The sequence below is a fragment of the Durio zibethinus genome, chromosome 4, assembly GCF_047325235.1.
Source record: "Durio zibethinus cultivar Kanyao isolate XHJ-2024 chromosome 4, ASM4732523v1, whole genome shotgun sequence".
Lineage (NCBI taxonomy): Eukaryota > Viridiplantae > Streptophyta > Magnoliopsida > Malvales > Malvaceae > Durio > Durio zibethinus.
The window spans coordinates 33,991,500-34,018,675 of record NC_143165.1 but is presented as its reverse complement, the minus strand read 5'-3'; the positions used below and the strand labels follow the sequence as shown (position 1 = coordinate 34,018,675).

The 27,176-nt window shown below is 33.3% G+C and overlaps 4 protein-coding genes across 7 annotated transcripts; 2 read left to right on the top strand and 2 right to left on the bottom strand.

Annotated features, from left to right (window-relative positions):
- Window positions 1-266: 266 nt before the first annotated feature.
- LOC111287258 (agamous-like MADS-box protein AGL70) lies at window positions 267-16,694 on the top strand. Its single transcript, XM_022877664.2, has 7 exons — window positions 267-569; window positions 12,711-12,786; window positions 13,749-13,786; window positions 13,863-13,947; window positions 14,940-14,981; window positions 16,044-16,085; window positions 16,223-16,694. Exons 1-7 carry the CDS (start codon window positions 385-387, stop codon window positions 16,331-16,333), a joined length of 579 nt encoding a protein of 192 aa, XP_022733399.1. The 5' UTR covers window positions 267-384; the 3' UTR covers window positions 16,334-16,694.
- A 3,748-nt stretch (window positions 16,695-20,442) lies between these two features.
- Window positions 20,443-23,544, top strand: LOC111287957 (uncharacterized). Of its 4 annotated transcripts, none has more exons than XR_016341737.1 (3): window positions 20,454-21,430; window positions 21,818-21,983; window positions 23,158-23,544. XR_016341737.1 is itself a non-coding variant. In XM_022878651.2 (2 exons), the coding sequence occupies exons 1-2, from the start codon at window positions 21,031-21,033 to the stop codon at window positions 23,172-23,174; spliced, it is 417 nt and encodes a 138-aa protein (XP_022734386.1). In that variant the 5' UTR covers window positions 20,443-21,030; the 3' UTR covers window positions 23,175-23,544. The 4 variants fall into 4 exon arrangements, 1 of the variants encoding a protein (XP_022734386.1); XR_016341736.1 differs by having other exon boundaries at window positions 21,818-22,074; XR_016341735.1 differs by having other exon boundaries at window positions 21,818-22,108.
- Window positions 23,545-23,792: 248 nt separating this feature from the next.
- Window positions 23,793-24,762, bottom strand: LOC111287958 (uncharacterized). Its single transcript, XM_022878653.2, has one exon. The coding sequence runs from the start codon at window positions 24,308-24,310 to the stop codon at window positions 24,101-24,103; it is 210 nt and encodes a 69-aa protein (XP_022734388.1). The 5' UTR covers window positions 24,311-24,762; the 3' UTR covers window positions 23,793-24,100.
- A 691-nt stretch (window positions 24,763-25,453) lies between these two features.
- LOC111288431 (uncharacterized) lies at window positions 25,454-26,737 on the bottom strand. Its single transcript, XM_022879316.2, has 2 exons — window positions 26,424-26,737; window positions 25,454-26,182 (listed from the first exon to the last, which is right to left on the bottom strand). The coding sequence occupies exons 1-2, from the start codon at window positions 26,610-26,612 to the stop codon at window positions 26,171-26,173; spliced, it is 201 nt and encodes a 66-aa protein (XP_022735051.2). The 5' UTR covers window positions 26,613-26,737; the 3' UTR covers window positions 25,454-26,170.
- Window positions 26,738-27,176: the final 439 nt, after the last annotated feature.

The following is a 27,176-nucleotide window of genomic DNA, read 5'->3' as shown; positions in this document are numbered from 1 at the left end:
AAATATTATAATAAATAATTAATAAAAAAATAAATTAAATAAAAAATCTACCAATAAACAGGCAAACCAACAAATCTGTATCCAACTAAGAAAATGCCAAAATGGTCTCTCCATAAAAACCATTGAAAAAAGGAGAGCAAAGAAGTAAATAAATGGAAACGACTAAGAGAAAAAGCGGCCGCAATGAAAGACGACACGCCTGTAATCCACGTGTCAAAGAAATATACGTTTACTAAGACCATACATTGACCTACTGACTTTCTTCTACTACTGCCCCTAAGTGCCGAGTTATATCAATTATTCCATCAACTTACTGTTTTAGTCTCTCTATTCTTCTTCTTCTTCTCCGGAAGACAAAACAATTAGGGCAAAAACTAACCGAAAATGGGGAGGAGGAAGGTGGAGATGAAGCGAATCGAAGATAAGAGCAGCCGCCAAGTCACCTTTTCGAAACGGCGCTCAGGCTTGATCAAGAAGGCTCGTCAACTCTCCGTTCTCTGCGACGTGGAGATCGCTCTCGTTATCTTCTCCAGCGGCGGCAAGCTCTACGAGTTCTCTAGCTCCGAGAGGTACGCGCTTCTCGGCCTCCCTATCCCTCTTTTTTCTACATCTCTCTTTCTGTTTTTTGTTCTGCCTTTTGGTCTTCGAGTGAGTCAACGGAAAGTCAAAAAAGATAATTCAAACAGCTTTAGTAATACCTAAGTTGATTTTTTTTTCTCATTTTTTGTTGTTAGCGTACGTTTTCGTCTTTTCCTTTCCTTTCTTTCTCTGCACTTATTATTTTATATACTATAATTTCTCTTCTTCATTAATGCCGTAATTGATCCTTAGGGATCTAGAGCTCCTATTTTTAGGGACTTAAGTGCTTTTCTATTATTTTATGTCTAGAACGGCTCAAAATGCGAGTCCGTTATTTATAAAAATAATAAAAGCCCTAATGATTTAGTTTTACTTTTTATTACTTTTCCATGTCGAAGTCAGCTATTATTATATAAATAAATTTAATATAATTTTTTTTTAAATTTGTCGCTCTTGTTAAATTTGCCTTTTTATATCGTGTTTTATTTTAACTTTATTTTTTTCAAACTTCAAAAATTAACGCAATTTTATGATATTTGCTTTTGCGTTAAAAAAACATTGTTCTTTGTTGCTGACTTGCTGCTGCTCCTGGATGACATTATAGTATTCTATTCAATGCATTTCCTCCACTTGTATGTGACCGATCAAAATGATTAAAGTCCTAGAGAAGATCCAGCAATCAGATTTGTGTTGCTGGGTTTCTCTAGTCACTTCGCTATATTCGTACGGAATGACATTTTTTTCCCTTAGGTCATAGGAAGCAATCTATTTATAGTATTTTTTATTTTTATCATATCTGATAACGAAGTAGACAAGGGCTTTGGTTTGGTCCGTTGCCTGTACGGCTGTCCTCTTCAGTGCTGGTCATAAAGTTATGCGAAAGAAACATTAAACATGGGACGTTTGCTGGGGATAATAAATCGAGGATTGTCGTATCCCCGATAGAGACATTTTTAGTGGGGTTAACAAGAGGAAGGCTGCGGGAGAACTGGGCTCAGGGCAAGAGAAATGCAATAAACTTAAAGGAGGATCTTGCTTTATGAGGTGGATGTCAAGAACTAAAGTAAATGAATTTGTAGTAATTCAAGTTGAGGATTTTTTTTGGTTGAAATTTTAAGGTGCCTTTAGATATTCTTATTTGAGATGGCATTCTCGTGTTTTAGGCCTAAAAAATATGCACATGCACTTGTCTCCATGGGGTTTGCAACGAGGTCATTGGGATGCCAAAGTCGTAAATCTTATATAAGTTACCTTATGTAACGACATACGATTTCATATTGGCTAGTTTTTATTTATTTACTTTTTGTGAGCATTCAATTTTATTGCAGTTAGGGAGTTGATTGGATTTTATTTTTGGGAAAATAAAGATTTAGAAATTAATTTGATAATTGTTAATTAAACACTGACTATCGATGATTATTGGAATTTAGCAAAGAGGTAAGGCACCAATGGAGAAAACTAAGACGAGTGTATAATTTTAGTAAAGGGAGGGATCAACTCAGTATAAAATTTTTTAGTTTTATATTTTTTTTAAATCATTGATTTCAATAAATGCAAAGGATGAGAGTAAACTATTTTTCTTTCTTTTTTTTTTTTTACTTATCTCTCATCCTTAAGATTTATTGAAATTAATGATTAAAAAAAATGTAAAAAGTTGTAAATTTTTTTTATATAACTTGATCTCTTTCCTTTTAATAAATTTTGATGAAATTAATACAATAGAAAAGATTACAAGAAAGAAGAAAGAGAAATGTCTTGATAAGAGTTTAATTGTGCCTTCAATTTGGTGGCATGTGGCATTGATTTATGTAAGGTGATGCAAGAAAAGAGAAAGATTATTACTGATGGTAGATGAAGAAATATGATGATATTGAGGAATGATGTGTAATTTTAGTAATTTTTTTATAAAATTAGTTCAAAGAAAGCATGATAAAAAAGAAAAATGTTGACACTGATGAGAGTTTAATTTGCCTTCATTTTGGTGGCATGTGGTATCAATTTATATAACGTGATGCAAGAAAACTGAAAGATGATGTAATGATGGTAGATGAAAAAGAAGTATGATGATATTAGGGAATGTTGTAACATTAGTATTTTGTTGGAAGCTACTTTGCCTGTTTATGAAGAAAAAGGATATTATCTGAAAATTGGGTTGAAATTGAGTCAACAAATATTGACTTGACATAAGCAAATATTTGGATTTGGTGAAGAGTTAAAGTTGTTAAGAAATGTGGATAAAAAAAGAGTTGTTCAGAAAATGAAGATTGAGAACAAAGGTATAATGGAACAATTATGGAGAGGAGAAGCCATGAGAATTAGAAGTTTTAGTTGGAGTTACTATCAATATGGTATTGTTTGGCTCATTTTTCTAAGTAGCTTTTTTTTTTTTTTTTTTGGTTTGCATGAAAATCGAAGAGAATCACCTTTATCACATCTATAAATTTGATCTACCTTAACATTCGAACTAAGAAAAGTGATAAGTCTTAAGCGCTTGTTTTTGGCCAAAAAATTAATATCTTAAAGGCAAATCATTGGAATTCTAATTCAATGCTTATTTCACTATAAAAACTTTTATAGGATGTAAATAAGAATGTCACCTTCAGTTTCTTGACCTAATAATAAAGAAGTCTTGAATAAGACATAAAAATTTGGCTTCAAACCAAGTCATCCCTTCTCCATCCCCTAATTTTATAAACCCCCAAAAATAAAAATAATAATAATAAAGAATGTCAGGTTGAGGTCAATATCACATAATTGTTTCTCTTTTTCTCAATGAATTAATATTTTGAAATTCTTTTAGGAACCAAATAAGGTGTCAATAAATTTTTTTAGCTTAGGTCATATCACCTTATGAACTTTGACAAAAATATTATTATTCTTATAAAGACTACTTTTTCTTGTGAAACAGAATAAAGACAAAAAATAATAAGGTCAATAAATTAATTTTAGCTATATGTTACAAAAAGAATAAGTCACTTGTGTGGTCCAATTCCAAAACTTACATAAAAAATTTTAGAACATTTGAACTTTGTTGTTGTTAGCTAGAATGACATTTTTTGAGTTAGCTTAAGTAGGTTGAACAACATTAGGTTTTGGGCTTTAACAGAACTTAAGCCAAAAGCATAAAGGTAGAAAAATCATGTTTTTATAATGTGAAGATAAAGGTAAAATTTTTATAACTATTACTCATGTTTTCATTAAGATACCAAATCATACAACGTTTTGAAGGCTTAGAGAATAACATGATTTAATCATTTTAATTTTTGTTCAAGTACAAAACTCTAGAAATTAGTTTTTTGCTCTTTAGAATAGGTTGGCAACTTTAGAAAACTATCTACCTATGCTATTTTATGATCTTGTTCGCTATTTAGATAAATTTTTTATTTTCCAACACCAAACAGGCACTTTTATCTCAATAAAGTTTATTATTTGTTTGGATTTATGTTGATAAACACAATAAAAATGTTGTCTAGCTAGTTATGCAAGTTTCATCTGATGGGCTTAATATTGCAAAGGAGTGGAACAAGGCAGAGTGAGCTTAATTAGAGGTAATACCATCATCAAAACTTGGGAAGGCCTGTTGGATGACAATACGAGCTTGGTGTCATGATATCTGATAGCTTGCAATAAAGTGATGGTGGCTAAAGATTGTTAGCTAGTTCTGAATTTTTATACAAGTTAGGGTTTGATTTTCTTTGGTTATATACCTTGTGAATTTGAATTTTGTCCCTTAAGTAACTAATCTCATTTCTTTTTATGTAAATATTGTTTGAACATACACTAATTTCAAGGCTGCCTAACCACATCTTATTGTAGCCAAACTTTTTAAATAAAGTATATCCACATAAATAAAATTTTTGTATGATTAAACTATAGCTAAATGCTTGTCTCTTAGCTAGAAATATTATGTTAAAAATCCCTTAATTTTTGTATTAATTTTTGAAGGAAAACCTTATTTAAACTTGTTAGAAAGCAAAGACTTGAAAAACACATGGAGCATCATTATAAGTGTATGCTTTAAATATTACAATAGATCAATATTCATTTCGTACAATAATAAAAATATATGTAAATTTTGATAAATATTACAACACAATAAAAACACATAAATTAATGGGTTATTAACAAAGACTATTACCTAATACATGGGGTGGATTTCAAATATTCCACAATTGAGTTTAATTAATTGCCATGTGTTTCTTTAACTATTTATGTTAACTTAAAATTTGACTTTCTTTTTTTTTTCTAAATTTCCTAATCTACCTTTGAAACTCTCAGAACCCATCTATTTACCTTACTTGCAGGGAGGGCATTATGCCTTGAACCATGGCCTCCTCCCAAGTGTAAAAGACCTCATCCATCTACTTACCTTACCTACCTCCTAAGTGTAGTAAAGCTCATCCAAACCTATCTACTTACCTTACTTGCGTGGAGGGCATTACGCCTCAAACTAACCACCTCCTATGTGTAGAAGAGCTCATGCCATCTGAGCTAAGCTCAATTGGCATTTGACTTTCTCGCTTTTAGTAGACAAACATGCAAAATCAATTAAACTTGCATATGGATTTTATAATAAAATCCAATGCTTATATATAGGAAAATAATCCTATTGACCATAACAGTTACAAGTGACAATGTGGTATTATAAGGAAAAGCAATTATAGTGTTGACAAGTAGTCAAATATGAAATGTTTGAAAGCTTGTAATGACCTATATAAATAGGTCAAAATGGTGATATTATTAGTAGGAATGTTTATAGTGTTCGTAGTCAGTTCAAATAAAATGTACTAGGGTTGTATGTGATTGTGGTAACTATAAGAATAGTGATGAGGCAAAAAGTTGGTTGATATTAGTAGTAAGTATTTGAAAATAATTTTAATTTCATAATAATGACAATGTTGTGTAATTGCTTAACATTTCCTGTTTTCATAATATTAATCTATCACATAATTCACATAGTGATGAATCAATATACATGTTATAGAACAGAAAATAAACCTATTGATATTTGTTAATGTGTGCAAACTTAGTAAAAAGGCAATAAGGATATTATGTTGTAGGAAATGTAAGTTGTTAAAGATTTAAGAGGAGGATGGAGTTTGTGTAAAGATGTTGGTTGAGATAAAACTCTTAAGAAGCTCAAGATTACTAGGAAAGGATTTTGGCGTTTAGCGTGTCACTCGGATGATTAGCTGAAAAGATTGCTCTATTAATGCAAAGAAACTAACAATATAAGGATTACTATGTTTAGTGTAAGCATCTTATATGTTAGGTGTTTCATTTCAAAAATGAAAATGTTTATTGATGGTTGAAGAAATTTCTAGAATAAAATTCTTTTATTCCTCCATATTTTTTTATTACAATGCTAGAATTGCATCAAATAACATATAGGCTAAAAACTAAATGTTCCCAGCATTAAAACCCAAGATTTTCATGCATTAAAAAAAAAAAAAAAGACAAAAACAATAGCTAATCAAAGGAAAGATTTACTTTCTACATATAATAGGAAAATAACTAATGGATTTAGTATAATTAGTCAAATCATGCCCTATTCTAAAAGTAAGAGATTTAATTAAAATAGAAAAAGTCAACTAATCAAGCAATAATGAAGATTAGATTTTTCACACTCCCCCTCAAGCTAGGTGATAAATGTCAATTATGCCTATCCTAGACTTCAGTTTTTTGAAGTTGTTTTGAGAGAGGGCTTTATTGAGTATGTTTGCAATTTGGAGACTTGTGGGAATATAAACTAATCTAATAATTCCTCCCTCTATCTTCTCTTTGATGAAGTAAAGATCAATCTCCACATGTTTGGTCCTGTCATGACGAACAGGATTCTTTGCTATACTTATGGCAACTTTGCTGTCGTAGAACAACTTCATGGATTCTTCCACAGAGATCTTTAACTCCCCTAGCAATCTTTTTGGCCAAATTCCCTCATATGCCATGAGACATAACTCTAAACTCAGCTTTTGCACTACTTTTAGCCACCACAAATTGCTTCTTGCTTCATCATGTAACCAAATTTCCCTACACACAGGTACAATGACCAATAGTTGATCTTAGGTCAGTTATGGATCCAGCCCAATCAGCGTCCAAGTAAATTTCAACATTTCGACATGATGTCTTCATAAAAATAACTTTTTGCCAGGACTCTTCTTTAGGTACTCTAGGATTTGCTAGACAACCCTTAAGTGTTCTTTGGTTGGGTTCATGAATTTGCTTACCATGCTAATCGAAAAACCAATATTTGATCTTATATGAAAGAGGTAGATGAGTTTCCCAATAAGTCTTTAATATCTGCCCTTATCCATTGGTGGACTTCCTTCTTCCATTCCTACCTTATTTATTGTGTCCATAGGGGTGTCAGCAAGTTTGCATCCAAGCATTCCAGCTTTCTTTAGTAAGTCTAGGACATACTTAATGCTGTGAAACAAAGATGCCATTCCTTGTGTGAGTTGCCGCCATGCCAAGAAAATATTTGAGGTGTCCCAAATTTTTAATTTCAAATTCTTTGGTTAGGAGGTTCTTTAGGTTGCTAATTTCTTCCTCATAGTCTCTGATAAAAATAATGTCATCTTCATAGATGATAAGAATGGCTATTTTTCCTTTGGATGAATGTTCGACAAACATGATGTGATCAGTGCGATATTGTGAAAAAACATACTTTTTTACCCCTTTTATTAATCTATCAAACCATGCACGTGGGGATTGTTTGAGATCATATAAAAACCTTCGTAGTTTACGTAACTTGCTAGAGTTGTCTTGGTTTTTGAATCTTGGAAGGATTTCCATGTAAATTTCTTCTTTAAGGTCGCCATTAAGAAATGCATTTTTGATATCTAGTTGGTGGAATGGCCAATCTAGAACCAATGATAATAACACCAAAATTGAATTAAGTTTAGTAGCCAGAGCAAATGTCTCATCGTATTCAACATCATAGGATTGAGTAAATCCTTTTGCAACCAGAGGAGCTTTGAATCTATTAATACTTTCACCTGCGTTGTGCTTAATAGTAGAAATCCGTTTACACCCAATGTATTTTCCTTTTGGGTAGTTCTAAAATCTCCCATGTTTTGTTCTTTTCTAGGGCCCTAATTTCTTCCAAAACAACCATCTTCCACTTTGGTTGCATGAGTGCTTCATGAATATTATTGGGAATCTTCATATTGTTAGTGTGGTAACAAAAGCCGGTAATTGGGTGATAAACCTTTATAAGAAACCACATTACATATCGGGTGTTGAGTATAGGAACTCACACCTTTTCTTAGAGCAATCAGTTGATCAAGAGCATTAAGAGGTTCAATAGAATCAGATTCAATAAGGGTGTTACTTGTGTGAGTTTCAAATATCTCCGGAATCAATTCAGATTCTTGGTTTTGCTTTGAAGGTGTAAATTCTCCTAGATCTTTATGAGTTTTATGTATTCTTGAACAGATAATCAATTCTTTGTTTGTTTTCCCTTGTTTGGACTTAGGGCTTGGAGGATTTGGTTGAATGTTTTGGATGTGAAAGAGATTTTGAGAAGTGTTTGGTGGTTCAATAATTGGATCTTCTCAAAACTGATATTCTTGTTCCTTGAATGACAGTTTTGGAAAAGTAAGGTTGATTTTCAAAGAAAGTAACATTCATGGAATGGTAGAATTTCTTTATTACTAGTGAGTAGCACTTGTATCCTTTCTTATTTGAGAAGTATCAGAGAAATATGCATTTGATGGATTTGGGATCTAATTTGCTTTGGTTTTGTTGCCTGGTAAGAATAAATGCAGTGCATCCAAACACTTTAATGAGAATAGACAAGATGATTCGAAGGTGAGGATAAGAACCGAGAAGGAATTGACAAGGGCTTTAAAATTTCAAAACTCGAGAAGGCATTCTGTTCATATTGTATGTAGCGGTAAGAACAACTTCACCCCAAAAATGCTAAGATACATGGGCAGCCATCATGAGGGATCTTGCAACTTCCAATAAATGTCAATTTTTTCTTTCAGCAACGTCATTTTGCTAAGGAGTATCAACGCACGAGCTTTGATGAACTATATCATGCTTCATTATATATGATCCAAGGATTGAATTGTAATATTCTCACATTGTCGGTGCTCAACACTTGGATTTTGGTTTTTGAATTGAATTTGGATCATATTAAGTTCAGGATTAGCTAGCCCACTTTTAATTTTTCCTTAATAAAGAATACCCTAGTAACCTTGGTGTGATCATTAATAAATGTGACAAACAGCCAATAATGTTATTTATTCTGGAAGGACTCCAAATGTCATTATGTATCATTGAAAAATGATGGGATGATTAGGATATGTGGTATGGGTATGTTTGGATAGTTGGCAAACTTCACACCAAAAGTCGTTTGAATTTTTATTAAATAATGGAGAAACAACCTTTTGAGGTACAAAATTTTGAATGACCTAACCGATAGTGCCACAACATGATAGCACTATCCTTATTACTATTGAAGGATGAAGCCACACAAGTGATCTTCTGATATTGTCTTTTAGATTTATTAGCTTTTAGTATATAAAGTCTTGCACACATCCTAGCATTGCCAATCATCTTCCTCGAGTCCAAATCCTGAAATTCACACACATTAGGGAGAAATTTAGTAATACACTTAAGGTCTCTTGTAAGTTTACTTATAGACAATAGATTACAACTTAAATTTGGGACCAACTGAACAAAATCAAGTGTTATATATTTGGAAATAATAACAGAATCTGTACCTATCACTTTTGAAAATGATTCATCAGCAATTCAAACTGTGAAGTTTCATGACATGGGTAGTATTAACTAAATACTGATGCATCCTTAGTCATATGGTCTGAAGCTCCTGAATCTACAATCCATGAAATTGATTTCTCTAGTTTACACTTTTAAGGCATTTAGAGAATTATTTTTTAGTACTAAAGAACATGTTGCAATAGGAGTGATAATGTTCTATAGTGATTGTTGAAACACCATTTGGAAAAACTCCAGTTGTTCATTGCTAAAAGAATTTGGTTTGGCTGAGGCAGAATTTTCAGTAGTAGCTAAGTTGCAATGGCTTTCTCTGTCTTATGAAGATCGCAAAGGTTTCCAGTTGGTTGGTTTCCCATGGATCTTCCAACATTTTTCTTTTGTGTGTCCAATTTTCTGATAGTGGTCACACCAAAGTTTGCCTTTCTTTTGCCTATCCCCGCTGTTCAACTGGGATCTTTAGACAACTAGGGCTGAATTTTTAGGGATTGGAGTAGCTGTTTGTGTTCCAATCATTACCTTTTTTTGGCTTTCTTACAAACTTCTGAAAATGCTTCTCGAATACTCAGCAAAGGCTTGGTGCTAAGGATTCTTCCTTGGACTGCATCAAGGTTCTTGTCAAAACTAAGTAGAAACTTGTAGACTAGATCCTTCTCAACCAACTTCTTGTACTGCTTTCCGTCATCGGGCACTTACATAACACCTCTTTGAGAATATCAAGTTGCTGCCAATGTCGGATCAGAAGGTTGAAGTATTCTGTTACACCTTGTCAAAGATCATGAAGAATGCTCTTGATTTCAAAAATTTCTGAAATGTTGTCAACATTGGAGTATGTTTCCTTTGCTGCATCCCAAATCTCTTTGACTGTTTTGTAGTACATTAAATTTTCTCCAATCTAGTTGGTCATAAAATTTGATTAACCATGGCATCATCATACTATTCTCCAACTTCCAGCTTTTGAACCTCGCACCATTCTCTTCTGAAGGTGCAACTGCTCCAGTAAGATAATTTTCCTTGCCTTTCCACACATGAACATCATAACAGACTGGGACCATTGAATATAGTTTGTTTGTTGAGTTTGTGCCCTGTAATTTAAAGGACTGATCCTTTAGATACTTTGGGGTTGCTAATGACCATAGCTCTGGGGTTTGAGATAACATCCGATGCCAAGCTCTTACTTTTGCTAGCCATGCTAGACTCCAAATGTGCAAAATTTCAAAGGTTCAAATCATGCTCTAATGCCATGAAATTTTTGGAATAAAACTCTTTTATTCTTCCATTTTTTTTTTTATTACAAAGCTAGAATTGCATGAAAAAATATATAGGGTAAAGATTGAATATTCTTAGCCTAGAAAAACTAAGATTTTCATGCATAAAAAAAACAAAAACAACAGCTAATCAAAGGGAAGATTTACTCTCTACACATAATAGGAAAATAATTAATAGATTTGGTGTAATTACCCAAATCACTCTTTATTCTAAAATTAAGAGACTTAACTAAAGTAGACAAAGTCAACTAATCAAGCTATGATGAAAATTAGATTTCCACAATAGTAACCAACAAAAAAATGTATATTGCTTGATCTGCAAAATTGATAGTATTTAAATGTCATACAACGTAACATTTTCTAGATTTCAAAAAAAAAAAAAATGGGCATACTAAATCTAATAACTCTTTGTTCTTTTTTTGTCTTGCCATTTAGGGTTATTATAAGGTGATGGTTTAGGGCTTGACACTGATCACTCTTTACTTTGATTGTCATATACTTTTATGAGATATTCTAAAAGGAAAATGGTGGGAATCTCATTTCGATTGAGTGATTTTAAACTAGTAGGCTTAAGTTGAGTTGTGCATGAGAGTGCATTGGAACCCCTTATAGAATGAAAAGTAACGCAACAGGGGACTTATAATCCAGTCCAAACTGGTACATTTGGACCTTTGCTTGGTGAATTTCTTAAGCGATATCTGCTCAATAAGTGATCTCCAAGCTGATGTTTGGTTTGGTGTGAATTATCAATGCAAGATTTGTCTAGCTTGGTTGGTTGGTCCTCTTCTATCGTCAAATAGGGATTCCCACATTGGTTTCTTGTAGTTGAGTGGATAAATTACTTCATTTTCAGATGCTTAGATTACTTGATGCGGATGAGGTTCTATTATTGGTGGAGGAATCAAAGCCTAACCTAGAACCTTTAAATAGTTTATTTGTGCCTCTCTCTCTCTCTCTCTCTCTCTCTCTCTCTCTCTCTCTCTCTCTCTCTCTTTGTGGAGGAAGTCTAACATGTTCTTAACATTGAGAAATAGCATAAATGATGGCACGATTGCAGTCTTTTTGTTGATAAAATAGCAGCAAGTTAATTAGCATTAACAAATGTTACAATAATGTGGTGTATGGTACGTAATTCTTGAGGAAACAACTAAGAGTTGACGTTGTTCTTTCGAAATCCAGTACATAGAAAAGAAAAGAAAAGAGAAAAAGCACACCAAATCTATGGCAGTGGGTGATACCTACACTATGTTGTTTAAGGTTGCTTGTTCAAGAAGATGGGGGAACGAGGGGGTGGTTGTGGAACCCTACTGTTAATTAATAAATCTGTCACAAAATTAGGTCTGAAAGAAGGCTAATATTCACTTCCATTCTTCCAGTTTTCTTTCTTTTTGTTCCTTATTTTGGGGTGGAAATGTGGACATTTTTATTCTGTACGTTACAGGTTTGAAGAGTTGTTTTAAATAGATGAGTTCTGGTGGTAAGTTTCGGGTTTAGGCTTGTGGAATCTTATTGGTGCCTAAATCTATTAGGGCTATACAATGTTGAGGATGGAGAGACTGATATGCACCATAATAGAGTTTTTCTTTGCATAGAGTGAAAGAGGACTCTGATGTGAAGGAACTTTCTAAAGAGATGATGCTAGCAACTATATATTCTGGTTCCTATCCTTGGTCTTTTGTTTTTACTTGTTTGTTGATTTGTGCTTTGTGAGTTCACTTGTTTTAAGTAATTTATTCCTAAAACTTCTTCCATTGTTCCAAGTACTGCATTTACTCTTCTTTAGACCTTAGTTTATTTTGCCTAATTGTCCCCTTTTTTTCTGTCACAAATGTCAATGTATGAATAGTCCCCTCTGAACATAGACATAAATGTTGAAACCTGTTTTATAACGTTGCCTCATACAACTCCTGAAGTTGAAATCTATTGTAGCATTGTTTGTAAAAGGTAGCTAATTTTTATATATAATGTTCATAGCATTGTTTATAAAAGGTAGCCAATCTTTATCTATAATGTTCACAACTTGTGCAACTTTTTCCATGAAACTTGTTTCATGTAAATACCAAGTAGCTTTGATCCAGTAATTGTTATAATGACTGATGCTATCAAACTTTTTACCAGTTTGGCCAGGATTCTTGAACGCTATCATAGACACTGTGAACTGGAATCCGAGGCTTCAAAAAATGTTAATGAAGCAGTAAGTGATCCTTCTCCCTTCTATTTTGAGCTTAATGCTGTTAACCACACGTTGAGAAACATCTGTTTTAAATGAGGTAATTCAAATGATTTAACAATTTATCAACTAAATTGCTCCTACTTGTGCAATTAAGATTCTGCATACTACTTGCACACGAATTGTGTACCTGAACATCACTAATGGAAAACCCATGTTTATCTAGGAGCTTTTCGCTTCAAAGCTGATTTCAGATGAGGTTCTAATGGATATAGATCCCTTGTGAATCCACAAAGTGTTTGAAATGTGTGACAAATTTTGGCCCAACTGTTGTTCAATAATTGCTTTCATATAAACTTGCATGAGAATATGAGGTTGTGCAAACTAATGTAAGTTTCAGTTGTGCTAAGTGCTAAATTATAATTGGTTCAGCCATCCATAGGAACTTATGCTGTTGTCTGTTGATTATAGGATCATAGATAGATCAGTTGCTTAGACATCCTTGACATTTGACAGTGATGAGCAATCAACCCGAGTTTGCTTCACTGTCATTTAACTAATATGCTCGTGCTCATTGATAATGTGAGCTTCATCCAGGTTGATATTCTAGACAAGTATATATGTTTAAGCCTAGAGATTGGGTTTCTGTTAAGCGAATTTGTTCTCTAACTACATCAATGCTGCTTGTACTTTGCGTTCTAGTATCTTTATGAGTAGTCATGTTCTCCATATGCTTTTAACATGATTCTGCTAATCTCATATAATGGAATTATTTAACTGCCTATTTGGCATCCAGTTAATGAGTAAACTGAAGTTTTCTAATGTTAGAGGCTTTTATTAAAAGAAAAGATTAAAATGGACTTACACATAAGTTATCAAGCTAATGAGCAGTTTCACCATATTATATTGCTATAGGCTTCTAGGAGTGTTCTATGTGGTATTTTTCATCAATATTTGCTAAACAGCTGTCAATTTTTTTTCTACAGCTCCGTTCTTATACAGAGCTACTGCATATAGTTCAAAGGTGACTTCTCTTATTCCTTATCAGTACGCTAAAAGGTGTCCTACAAGTTGTTTGACATATCAGTATGTGTTGACAGCCAACTGGAAGAACCGACTGTTGAGCAGCTGAGCGTAATGGAGAAACAACTTGATACTGCACTTTTGGAAACAAGAGCTAGAAAGGTCAGTCTCCCATATTGAGGAAAATCTTGCACATCTGGGAAAATATCTTGTGCAAACTACTTATTTTGTTCCAAGACACCTGTTCTTTTGTTTTAGCTACAGTTGGAAATCTCTTGCAAAACCTCAACTAAGCATTTGCCACTTTTCTTATATTAGTGTACATTTTCCCTAGCACCCTCTTAAAAAAAACATTGCTAGCTTTCATTTGAGTATGTACAATATAGTTGAATCATAGAGAAGATCAACTATATATTTGTTTCTCCATATTTATTGAGCTGCCCGCCTGGATATGAAATGCTCCATCGTTAGTGTTCAGAGCTCAACTACCTGCAAATCTACTTTCTATTTCAGTTCTTTTTTTCTTTCTTTCTTCTTTTTTTTTTTTTTTTGCATGGTTTAGCAGCTCCTGTAAGTGAAATTTTACTGTTGATACTTGCATTCTCTGAATTTCAAACTTTTTCTTTTAAAACAAAAACAACATGTTGTTTATTGAAATCCATCCATAAATATTGACAGATGCTCAACCACCTTTACTCCAGGTTTGAAACAATGAAAGTATTTTGCATTGAATTCTTTTGCTCACCAATTGCTAGAATCCTCTTTCACTATTATGATCTAGCAGATGGAACTCAGATTCTAAAATTTAAGCAAGTGGGAATGTCAAGAGCATCTAAAAGATGATTGCCAGCCAAAGAATCCACTAACCGCCCAAAGTTAGTTTGTTTCTTTTACAGGATGGGCTTCCTTCTGCCTAAGAGAGGGAATGGATAAATCCGAAGAGTTATTACTTAAGACCTACCATCATTCTGATGCATTTGAGAATTCTTCTACTAAAGAATTTTAAGTGACTTTGTCTACAATTTGTGCTGTGCACATCAAATGTGAAATCTTTTGTTTTTCCTGATTTTGCTGGACAAGAATGCTAGTGATATGGAGAGTTGTCCTATCTGTCATGTTTATTAAGATTCTTACCTGATCGAATTTTTCTGCAGACACAGTTGATGATGGAGTCCATAATGACCCTCCAAGAAAAGGTATGCAACCGTTGTGGTTATAGTCAGAATTTAGCTATTAACCTCTTGGCCGTGCTGGTTTTTGTTATTTTATAATGTTGTCAAAAGTGTAGATATTTTGCTGTACTAATATAGCTGTTTACAATCACCCAACTAGAAAATTTTCAGGCTATTGATGTCTAGGTCACCGTTCTCTGGACTTCATTTTGATAGGTTCATAATCCTTTCTTTATCAATTGAACTTAAATCATAACTTGGATTCTTACACCTCTGAAACGGTCCCAAAAACATGAACAATCTCTCCCTTGTCCCTCTATCTACCATGTCCCTTAGGCTTGATCATATTTGAACACAGCAAAATTGTTGTTTGCAACGGGTCTCTTTCCTTGATTCCTGATTTCACTGAAACTTTCCCATTAAACATTGCTTGCATGCTCTTAAGGTTAACAATTTTCAAAATCCTCAATATGGGACTTCAGACCTCTTAAACCGGCAGACCTGAAGCTGTCAACTTATGCAACCCAGAAGTTCTCTTATAGGTTGAATCCAAAATTTCTTTGGCTGAACCGTTAATTTTCCAGTTTTTTGCAAGACTAATCTCTAAGCTATCTAGAACTAATTCTGAATGTCAAATGCCACTGCTCTTTTTCGGTTCTCAACCAACCAAATTATTTAACCATAAGCTTCCCCTTTTACTCCTAGTTCTCTAGAAATATCACTGAATTGGTGTTGTAATACTACATGGCTAAAAGTAGTTGCTCTGCCTAATATATTATACATTCAGCCTTCTTCAATTAAACATATTTTGTTCCACTAGGGATGGTCAAAACAGAAGTAAAGATATCGAGAGAGGAACAGAACTGAATTGGATTAAAGGCAAGGAGGAAGATGAAAAATTAAGAAGAAAATAACCCTAAACTAGAGAAAATACAAGCCCAAACGTAATAGCAAGACAGAGCGTAGCATAATTAGTTACTTTTGGTTATGTTAACAGTGCCATTATATTTGTTTGTGCGTGTGTGTTGACAGCATAAAGTAAAGCCTTGGTTTATTCTAATCCATGACTATTCCTCTTTGACGCAGGAAAAGTTGCTGAAAGCAGAAAATGAACTTTTAGAAACAGAGGTAGAAGATTTTTCAGAGCTAATCTCTGTGTTTACTCAACATAATTGTCACTAAAACAAGCAAACAAATATTTAGATAAAGAAAAAAAAATACAAAGAATAACTCAACAAGTATTGGGATGATGTTGTGACTTACAGATTGCAGCAATGGACAAGAATGAAGACAAGAATGAAGTGGTGATAGGGTTCAACGATCCCAAACATTTGGGTCATCTATCCCAGCTGCAAACCCTTAGTCTGCTTCGATAAGACAGTAATAGGTTAGTTAGCCTATTTTTATGTGCTTGGTCAAACGGTGCGGTGCGGTGGGGGTGGAGCGACTGCCACTCAGCCCTGTGTCACCTTTTAAGCACCAGCCACCACGCACCAGGTAACCAACTAAAAGCATGCAGAGATTATTAGGTCACACCGTAAATAAGCTTGTTTTATTCTGAAGTATTTCTTTCCCCTATCCTCCTGCGCATTGCCAACCGGCTGTCGTTTGTAGTAAGTCTCTGGGAACCTCTCAAAGATGTTTCTTTCTAAGACTTTGCTCACATGTCCGTCACTTGTGCGGCTAAACCTGTGTTGTCAGGGTGAGTCCATTATTAGATTCTTCTTCCTTTTCCAATCCCATGTCTCTCTCTCTCTGGTTTTTCTTCTTACTTTGTGATGAATGATACTCAAATTCGACTGTTTATTAATGTAGTTAAAACTAAATAGTTGGAACCGGTGCAATGAAACATGCTACCACTAATAGGACAAGATCAGATGTATTTTTGTTTGCTCCTCCACACCCTCGACAATCTTTGGAACCCGTAAGAGTTTAGACGTGGGGAAACAGGGATAGGGAAGGTAATTTGACTCAAATCCAGTGAATTTTGATTAGATTCGATTTTGTAGAGTTAATTTTTTATTTTTTAAATTAGATAATTGATCTGATTAGATCGAGTGGTAGAAAAAAAAAATTGAGATCGGATTTTGATTTTAAGTAAATCCAATTTTACTTAACCTAATATATATAAAAAATTTTAATTAATTAATTAATTTTATATTTATATATTTATTTAATTTTATATTAATATTAAAAAATAATATTTTTATTTAAAAAATAATATTTTATTAATTTCGAATTATATCAAGTATCATTTATATAATATTTGATAAAATAAAATTTTAAATCAAATAAAATCGAATTCAAGAATTATATATATAATTAAATCAAATTCGAAATAAATAAAAATTTATTTCGATCGACCTAGTGCCATCCATAAATAAGGAAGAAACGTAAACATGAAGAGGTTACTGATATATTAGTATTATTACACATGTTCGACTACTCGTGTTTAGTAAAGTATTAAAAAAATGTTCAATAAAGTATTACTGAAATATTGGTTAATACATGACACATTAATGTCTGGTAAAGGGTTTCGCTCATCAAATTAAAAAAAAAAAAATTGTTTAGTAAAGTATAAATTAACTGGGTTGCTCTCTTTTCAAGTGGACCTTAAAATTTACAAGTCACCGCTTCAATTAACCTACACATGCGTAAAGCATAAATGTACTATTTTTATCCCACAATTGATAGTTCCGCTAATATAAAGGACATAAAAAATAATAGGATCCGATACTTGAGTAAAATACATCAAGTATTTGTTGTTTTTATAATTTTTAAAATTTAATTTTGACTTTACAATATTTTAAAAATATTTTAAATTCTAAAATTTCATCTATTGTTATTAAAAATTTAATAAAATATATCTTGTCGGTGCTCCTCCCATCTTTTGTTATATATGGACATTGACATAGATATCTATGGTGACAAATTTTTATCATATTTTAACATGAAACATTTTTAAATGATTGTTGATTTAAAAATGGAAAGTTAAAAGTTTTGTATATAAAACGAAATACTATACAAAAATCATTGACGTGTGATGCAATAAATTAATTGATATTTTTAAAAAATATATTTAATGAACTATTATTTTCATCAAATTAAAAAAAAAATGGATCACTTTTATTTTTTTTATTGAATATCATTTTAATTAGCACTTAACATTGCTTAGAATAATAAATAATTCATGTGAGTACATGAATATGTAAAATTTTGTTATTGTAAATACCTTTCAGACAAATTAACCTTTTATTTCCTTTTATAAAATTCTCTTTTCTGACTAAAATACAAATACTTTTCAAACAAATTGAAAGAGAACTTTGCTAACCAATTTTTGTTTAAATCAATATCGGAAAAGACTTGTTATAGGTATAAAAAATGACTTATATATTTAAGATTTTTTTTTAAAGTCAAATTATGGGGAATGATCTATCTACTTATCTAAAAAATTAGAATTTAATTTGTATATAATAATTTGAACAATATTATTTTTATAAAAAAAAATTTAAAATAGATAAATTATTTAATTTTTTAAATCAAAATAAAATATATCGTACCTGATAATTTAAAATAAATAATTTTAAATCATGCATTCAAGATAACTTTAAAAAATAATCTACGATAAAATTCGAATCTTCAAATAAATTTAATTTTATATTTTTTTGAATTATGATATGTCAAATCAAAGTGAAGAAATCATCATTAAATTATTCACGTGACAGTAATTTTATTACGTATAATGCTGTCCCAGGTATGCAAGTAACACGTCCTATAAATTTTTTTTTTTCCTTTTTTCCTCTTCAAACACAATGCAGACCTGCAGCCTGCAAAATTTATGTTTTACCGTCCTCCGCCATGATTCATCCATGGCTTCATCGGCTATCCACGATAGCTTAACCCAACAACAACCTAACATGACGAAACTCAACTTTGTCATAAAAATCTACAATATTGAAACTCAGGAAAGGATCCAGCTAAAAGTATCCTCCAATGAATTGGATTCTATTTGTTCGGCCAAGAAGGTCAAGCATTTTGGATGTTTAATCAGTGTATATCCAGCTGAGTTAGTGTACATCCAACTGCCACGTTACTTCGTTATAGAATTGGTTAACCCTCTTCAAAAACTCATTGACATTTTAATTATCGATTCATCAAGATATCATTTTAAAATTTAATTTTTAATTTTTAATTTATTTAAAATTATTAAATACAATTTATATTTATCTAAAATTATTAAATATAATTCACAATCATCTACATAAATTTTTTTTGAATTTCACAAAAATTTATCATTAATTATTAACCATTTCAATCAAGTTATCATTTTTCATGTTATATATAAGATAAAAGAAGAAGTCCAAATATATAAAACTTGAGCATTTCTCTTTCATCGTAGTTTTCTAAATACATTTCATCTTTTTTTTTTCTGTCTCTAAATCTTAAATATCTCATTGACTGTAATATTAAATGCATATAAAAAAACCAAGTTCGACTCCTCCGTATCAAGTTTTTTTACTGCAAATCTAAAAACATTCACCAACAAATTAAATTTAAATAAAATAAAATAAAAAAGTAAGAAATGAATATCAAATGGATACTACAGAGATTACATAGCTGAATATTATGGCTTTCACGTTCATATATATATATATATATATATATATATATGTTAACATGACTATCACAACCTAAGCAGCCAATGGAATCTTGAAGACGTGCTATTTTCATATCATCAATTTGCATCAATATATTATTGGAAGCAAGCAAGATTACTATATGATTGATGACTGTTGCCAATTGCCAACGGCATGCTTCTTTTTCACTCATGTCTCGTTCATATCGTGTCACCCAATATATCGTGTCACCCAATGGTTTTCTTTATTTTCGGTTTTGTTTAGATGACGTGTGTAACTGTCAACCCACCTCATAAGTACATGCATAAACAATAATCTAGCTACCAATTATATTTTTTTAAATTATCTAATTACCAATTAATTATTAAACATTAAAGTAAACAATACTAATGTGATATGACATTAGTCACATAGATTCAATGAAAATACCTAAGATTTTAACCCACAAAAGAAAAAAGAACTATGATCAAACCCATTTGTTGGTTCTGAATTTATGATCCAATTCTCTTATGCCAATTAAAAAATTTTGTTTTTTAGTATATCATGATTTCATCACAAGGATTTGAAAGATTGGCATCAAAAAGTAACACTTCATCTCTCTGAGATAACAAACTTAAAATTAGATTTGGACTAAATGCATAATAATGAGCTCAAATTTTTTACCAAAAAAAAAAAAAAAGAAAACTCAAATGAGATACCATGAATGATTATGAGAAAATTTTGAGATATATTTATAAAACATTTCAGAACCGATAGCTGAAAAGATATATAATTTTTAATAGAATAAAGCACAAAAAATTGAAAAAAAAAATGATAATTCAAGACGGAAGCAATGGCTCAAACAATCAATTGCAGTTGAGATTGTGGGTGCACCCAACACCATTCTTGGTGAAGGCTTGAAGGAATTTGCTGGAACTTTGAAACCAAATCGTTCCCACATCAATTGGATTCTCTACGCACACGTTCAACATGTTTGGTGGTTTTCATTCACATCAATAAATTTGCGTCTTTCAATTGCTTTTCTTTTTTTATTAGAAAGTAGAACAAATATGGTATAATGATGATATGGGGAAAATCACTGGTAAATGGGAAATTAATTTAGAAGTGTAAGAATTTGGAAATAAGTTTTTTTAATCATTGTTGTTACTTGTAAAACCGTCGCGTCACTTTCTTGTACGGTTTCCCTCTGGAGTTCCTGAGAAACAAACAAAGCTTGCCTATCAGAACTCTCCGGTTGTTAATTTTTCTCCAATCAAACAGCTGTTTAGATATCTGTCCCTGGCTCTATCCAGTTGCCTCATTTTTAGAAAAAAATAAAAAAGAAAAGGAAAAAAATACTTCTGAGTATCTGAAATCTGTTTAATTTTTCTTCAGATTAGAGGGTTTAGAAAATTTTCATTTTCCAATTTCCATAGGATTTTGTCTCAGAAAAAAAAATGATGGGAAGGCAACAGCAAAATCACCGACACCGGGATCAGCAGTCAAGGGTTTTCTACGAGCTGTCGGCGCTGGTTCTGAATCTTCTACGATATCCGCCGACGCCGATGCCTTTCGAAGACCAATCACGGGCGCCGGCGAGGAGGACTCATCCCCCAGTGACATCGACAAAGACAACGATAACGCCGGCGGGATTCGCTTGGCTGATGCTAGGGATATCGGTTTCCTTGATACTGTGCGGATCTGTAACTTTTTTCATAGGGTTCATGTTGATGCCTTGGGTTCTTGGTTTGGTCATGGTTTTTTACGTTGCCGGGATTGTTTCCACGGTTTCCATGTTAGGTCGTTCTATTCTTTGTTACGCCATGGCCCCTCCTTCGCCGCCAAAGGATATTCCCGGTAATTTTTTTTATTAATTCTTCTTTAAAATCCTTTTAAAAAAATTAGTCGATGCTGTATACACGGGTTGGTGTTGTCTTTTACATTTAATTTTGTCTTATGTTAGACTTTTTACCTTTTGATTTCTTGATTCGGAGGTTTCATCTTTGAGATAATTTTGTTTCGTTTTATTCTCTGATTGTCTGCTTTGGGCTGTTCCTCCGCCCCTCCTTATTTTCATCTCTTTGGTTGGTAGGTTTGGAGATTGAGGGTTTCTTTCATGATTGGTAGTTGATTGAATGAATAAAAGATGCAAAAAAAAAAGTGAATATCGTTTGTTTTAGATTACTAAATAGATTATTGTGAACTCAATCTCATATTTCCCCATGTTATCTCTTTGGGTCACAGGAACTAAATCTCATCTGTTTCATTTCCTGCATTTTTTGGCAATACATGTGATCTATCAGTCTTAGCTAAATGCTTGTTCACCTGTTCTGCTAAAATTTAGCATCGGATATTTTAGAATGGAGGGTCGTTGCTGTTACTAAAGTAATGATGAACTTTATTTTGAGAGGTGAGCATCAATCATAGGAAAAGGAAATTTGCAGATTACCCGTGGCAATTAAGAAACTAGGAGACAGAGCTTAATCACTACTCTCTTTCAGGTGGTTGTTTTTTTTTTAATCCTTATAACAACAGGTAACTAAACCTTTTATTGGCTGAAATATCATGATTGACAGGATTTTGGAAGCTCCCTTAAGACCTGACTATTCTTCTGTATGTTATATGTGGAATATTTAGAAACACTTTCAAATATGTTGTTTGTTTACTCTTCAGCAAAATATGCTTTCCAGTTTGTCCGATCTTTATTTAACTTTATCCATTGATCTTTGGTGCATGCTTCTTGTGAACCTTTTATGCAATCAAATGGTGAATTTGTTCTTCCTATGATACTGAAAAACTTTGTTAAGAGTGAAAGTATGTGTAAGAATGAATTAAATTGGTTCACATTAAGTTTTCTTTTAGAAAATCTCCTTTTTTTTTCTGTACTTTGTTGGTTAGAAATGTAATGAAGCGCAATCATTGATATTATGGGTTTAGCAAGTAAAAGATATGACAAATTGCTGATTGATGGGTTTCTTTTACAAGTGGAGGAATAAGCCAATAAGTCAATAATAAGTAGTGACTTGTCTAAACGGTTTTCGGTTGATCAAATTTGCGTGAAGTTTTGAAACAGACTGGCTCAGTTTGACTTTTTATTTGAGATTTGGATCTAACTCAAGAGATAAATTGATCTTGAGGTTGAATAATATGAATCTGTTTTGAAACAGACTGTCTCAGTTTGACTTTTTGTTTGAGAATTGGATCTAACTCAAGAGATAAATTGATCTTGAGGCTGAATAGTATGAATTTGTTAAGGTTCTAGTAGGTTCATGATTTCATATTGTTGACCTTTTTTGCAGTAAATAATTTAATATGTTGTATCTGACATCTCTGCTCTTCAGTATTCATTTGTCATCAGTTATGTTTTGCATGGTACAACAAGTTTTCAAATGCTTGTGAAGAAACAACAGATTTTTGTTTGGGCAGCTAATTTTATCCTTGTTTGCATGAAATGAAACATGGTCGTCCGTAGTTGAACAGACTGCTTTTTTGTTTATTTTTTCCCTTTTTCTTCAATCAATTAAATATGCGTAACAATTACGAGATTGCTGATGTGCTCTTTTCAAAATGATTCGACATTGCAGCATGGAAACTTTTGTGAAGAGAAAAGGTGGTTCAGACACTGTTTGATAGCGCGATGGAGAATCGAGCAGCACTTGAGTTATTGCAAGTGGTGCTGCCTGTCAAGTGCTGCTGCCTGTTGCTACATACAGGGACAATAATGAATTTACCAGGTTTCTTCGAGCATTAATACTGGAAATGTGGTTGAAACTCTTCAAATGTTATTGAAATATGTGGGTATGGCTTCTTTGTCTAGTAGAAGTAGTGACTTATCCAAGGATTTAACAGATCATGTGGAGTGTATTCTTATTTGCGAAAAGAATTGGGAGGGTTGTTTCCCTTTCTTTTCTATATTCAATTTGTAATGGATAAGCAGTTAATTTCTTGAAAAATGGTAATTTGACACATAAGAGACAGGTGTCTATTAAAGAGGGCTTTGCTGCCACAGGCTTCCACGACTTGCCCTCAACCTTGTTCAAGTTATATTTAGTTCTATTAATGGCAGAGCCATTCCAACATAAGCCAACTGTCTTCTTCTTTGATGTTTTGTTTGATCACCGAAGCTGTCAGTGATTGATCAACTCAACTCAGCTTAACACAGTGAAAACAAAGTTCTGATGGGCAGTTAGTGGGGCAAGAGCATAGGCAATCGGATATCTTGCCGAAGGCAGAGACGGAGTCAAAACACGACAAGCTCCATCTTGCTATTTGTCCAATCATTTCTACAACTGCAATTGCATTACAAAGCGCATTGAGAGTAACAGATCAAAATTCACAACCAACAAAAGCAAGCCATCACTTTCTCCGGGAGGAGTACATTAACTAAAAAGAAGGATAAACAATAACGCAAAAAAGGACCAGATCCTGAAACGAAATACAAATCACGAGATTTTGATACTATAATAATAGCAATAATAAAAAGAACCAAATGGAGAAGTGAGAAGGTCGAGTTCTAAAAGTAGGTGGCTATCCAGTGTGGATGTGAACGCCTATGGTGATGAGGAAGATGGTGATAAGTCCGAAGAAGATTATGGCATGGACAAGAATCGAAATCCCACTCGTTTGCATGTTCCCAAACTCCACGACTCTGCTCCTCCCTGGCAACTGAAACACCAACCCTGGACTTAACAGCACAAAAAGCACCACTGCTATCACCACCGGTCCCCAATCAGCCATCCAAGCTTTTTCTTTACTCTTGATTGATGAGGAAGGAAAGAAAATCAAAAACAAGGAAACTTATATAGTTGATGAAGCTCTGAAAAGATGGAACCGTGAGTTGTCGTTGAAAAAAGAAAGCAAGGAATTAATATGATCAGTTTCGGAGCAGACGAGGAGTTTATGTGAAGAGCAAAGAATCAGGGTTAAGGCGAAGGCAAAGGCGAAAGGGCAGCAAAATATACATGCACGTCGACATCGTGGGTTCTCGACAGATGCCAGTGCAATGGCTACGTGGCAGCATTATGGTCGTCCGTTACTTTCTAACGACTGTGTGATAGTCTGTCTTTGCGAATATAAAACCCCTTTATTAATAAGAACCGAGATTGAGTTTGCGATTTTCCTTCTCTTTTCCAGAAGATGCAAGAAATCCAAATTGCAAGCAATATGTCACGTGATTTCAATTTCAAAGTTTTGAGGTCTGATCTGAAATTGCCAGCAACTGCATACAACAATTCTTTTCTTCCTTATATATAACACTTGGATTTTGCCAACAAATAATTCAAGGGTTTTTTTGCTTAGAAAAAAGTACAATTTTCATTATCACGATAATAACATGAGGCTTAACCTAGAAGACAAGCTTGAACATGGTATCGATTCAACATTATACGTTACAAAATAAATAAAAAATAAAAAAATTGTAAAGCTCACGCAATGTTAGGGAGCCTGGAAAATGCCGATTATAGGCCAGATTTTTATATATAGTTATTAGTAGCATAAATCATTAGATGAAAAGTGGAATGATTTGAGATATTAATTTGAAACTTTGGTCTTAAGAAGTGGATTCTGACTAGTGCCTAACATAATGTTGATTAATTAAGCCCAATCAAATCTAGCAGCAGCCTACATCAAAGGCAGTTGGTGCATTATATCAAGGCCTGTCTATATGGTGTGTCTTAATCATTTTCTAACATTTCACGGCTGAATTGGATTTGATTGTTGTCACTTTTTTTTTAAAAACTAAATTACAACATTGGCATTCGAATGCTAGTAAAGCAAAATTCTTCCTTCTTTCCTTTTGACAAGCATGTAGATTCTTTTGATAAAAAGATTTACAGCATCGGCTGACACAAGTTGCAAGCAGGAAATTCAGGGTAAAAAATATCTTGAAGAATATATTGAAGAAGAATATGCCAATGTAGTCAAATCTGTTTATTCCTTGGGGAGCATTTACATGAACTACAAGAGGCCACTTTATTCCTTGAATTGATAAAATGGCTAAAAATTGATTCTTTTACACTTTGAAAGCTAGCAGAGTCGCATGGCCAATGGGATACAAGGAGTTCCCTCTTGGTAGTAACTGTAAGCCATATAATCAAGGCATAATCTAGTATTCCATTCTTCTAGGGAAAGAAAAACTGAAGAAAAGTTGTATTGCTTGCAGCATTGTAGAAAAGAGGGAATTGGGAGACACCCCACCAAAGAGAGCATCTCTCTTTTGTTCATTGCCTATTCTTAATTATTTGCTAGTCGTGAAATCAAACTATTCTCAGTTACATGCGGTCATGAACCACATTAAAGGAACCAGTCCAGAGTAAATATTCCAAACTCTCTGACTGAAGATATCCTTTTCATGAAATTGGCCACATCGCTGTATTGGGGGAAGTTACACCAGCATTGCTTGCTTGAATCTCCGTCATTATTGCTTCAGATCTAGCTGAAACCTGGATTGAGGTTACTTGAGTATATATATTTCAGACACTATTTTATGTGGATTGTAGACAAAATGGTTGCGGTTCCAAGTCATTTATTGCAGCATATGATCTGAAGTTGTGAACTGAATTCACCTTTCTGGTCAGTCCATCAGGCAAAAAGTTAAGTCTAGCTTGATAACTGCACAAAGAAGCAATTTTTTTTCAATTGAAAACAAAATACTTGGCAATTCAGACACAACAGAAACAACAATATAAAAGAGCTTAAAATTTCCACGCATTAAGCTCATGACTCAACATTAGAACATGAAACAAGCAATCATAACGAAATTACAATTGGCATGGAATAAGATAATAGTCCACAACATCCTTAATCAAATTATACATGACAACATTTATCATCAACCGAGATATAAGTGAACCTTAATGGCAATAAAGAAGACACAAATGAGCCCAAAATACAGCAGGGAATGGACCAGAATCGAAGGACCACTTGTCTTAAAGTTGCCAAACTCCAAGCACCTCTGGTTGCCTGGCAGCTGAAACAGCAGCCCTGGTGTTAGCAGCACGAACAGCACCATTGCCACAAAAACAGGACCCCAATTCAACATTGTTTCTCCTACAACAAGGTCTCTGACAACTTGGGTGAGATGCAGGGGAAGTGACTGGTGGAGCTGATTAATGGCGTCTTGAGAGTCAGTATATAAGCAAAGAAAAAACTCGGGGGGGGGGGGGGGGGGGCAGATAAAGAGAGAGTGTGGAGAGTAGTGTGGGGCGAAGGTTAGGAGATGAAGTCATTTGGATTCACTGCCGCCGTCCCATTTTTATGTACTGTTGTAGCTGCACTTGACAACTGGCACCAGAATAACTTGCTTTCAATGCTTACACAAACGTATTATGGTGGTATATCTAAAATTCCAAATACTAGTTTAATTAAGTATAAAACTTTAATTTTTGTGATATCAGTTGGCAATGATTCGAGTAAATCAACAATCTCCAACTGTTTCAGAAAAAGTAAAATGGAACCTTTTGATGCTGTTAATTTCATAGGAGAACACTTAAAAAGAAAGAGGTGAAGATCAGACTTGGATTGCTCGTTGGTCATAACAAGACCAAGTCGCAAAAGTTGGTCCCCTCTGCCAGCTCCCTTTTGATTTCAAATTCATTTTCTCACC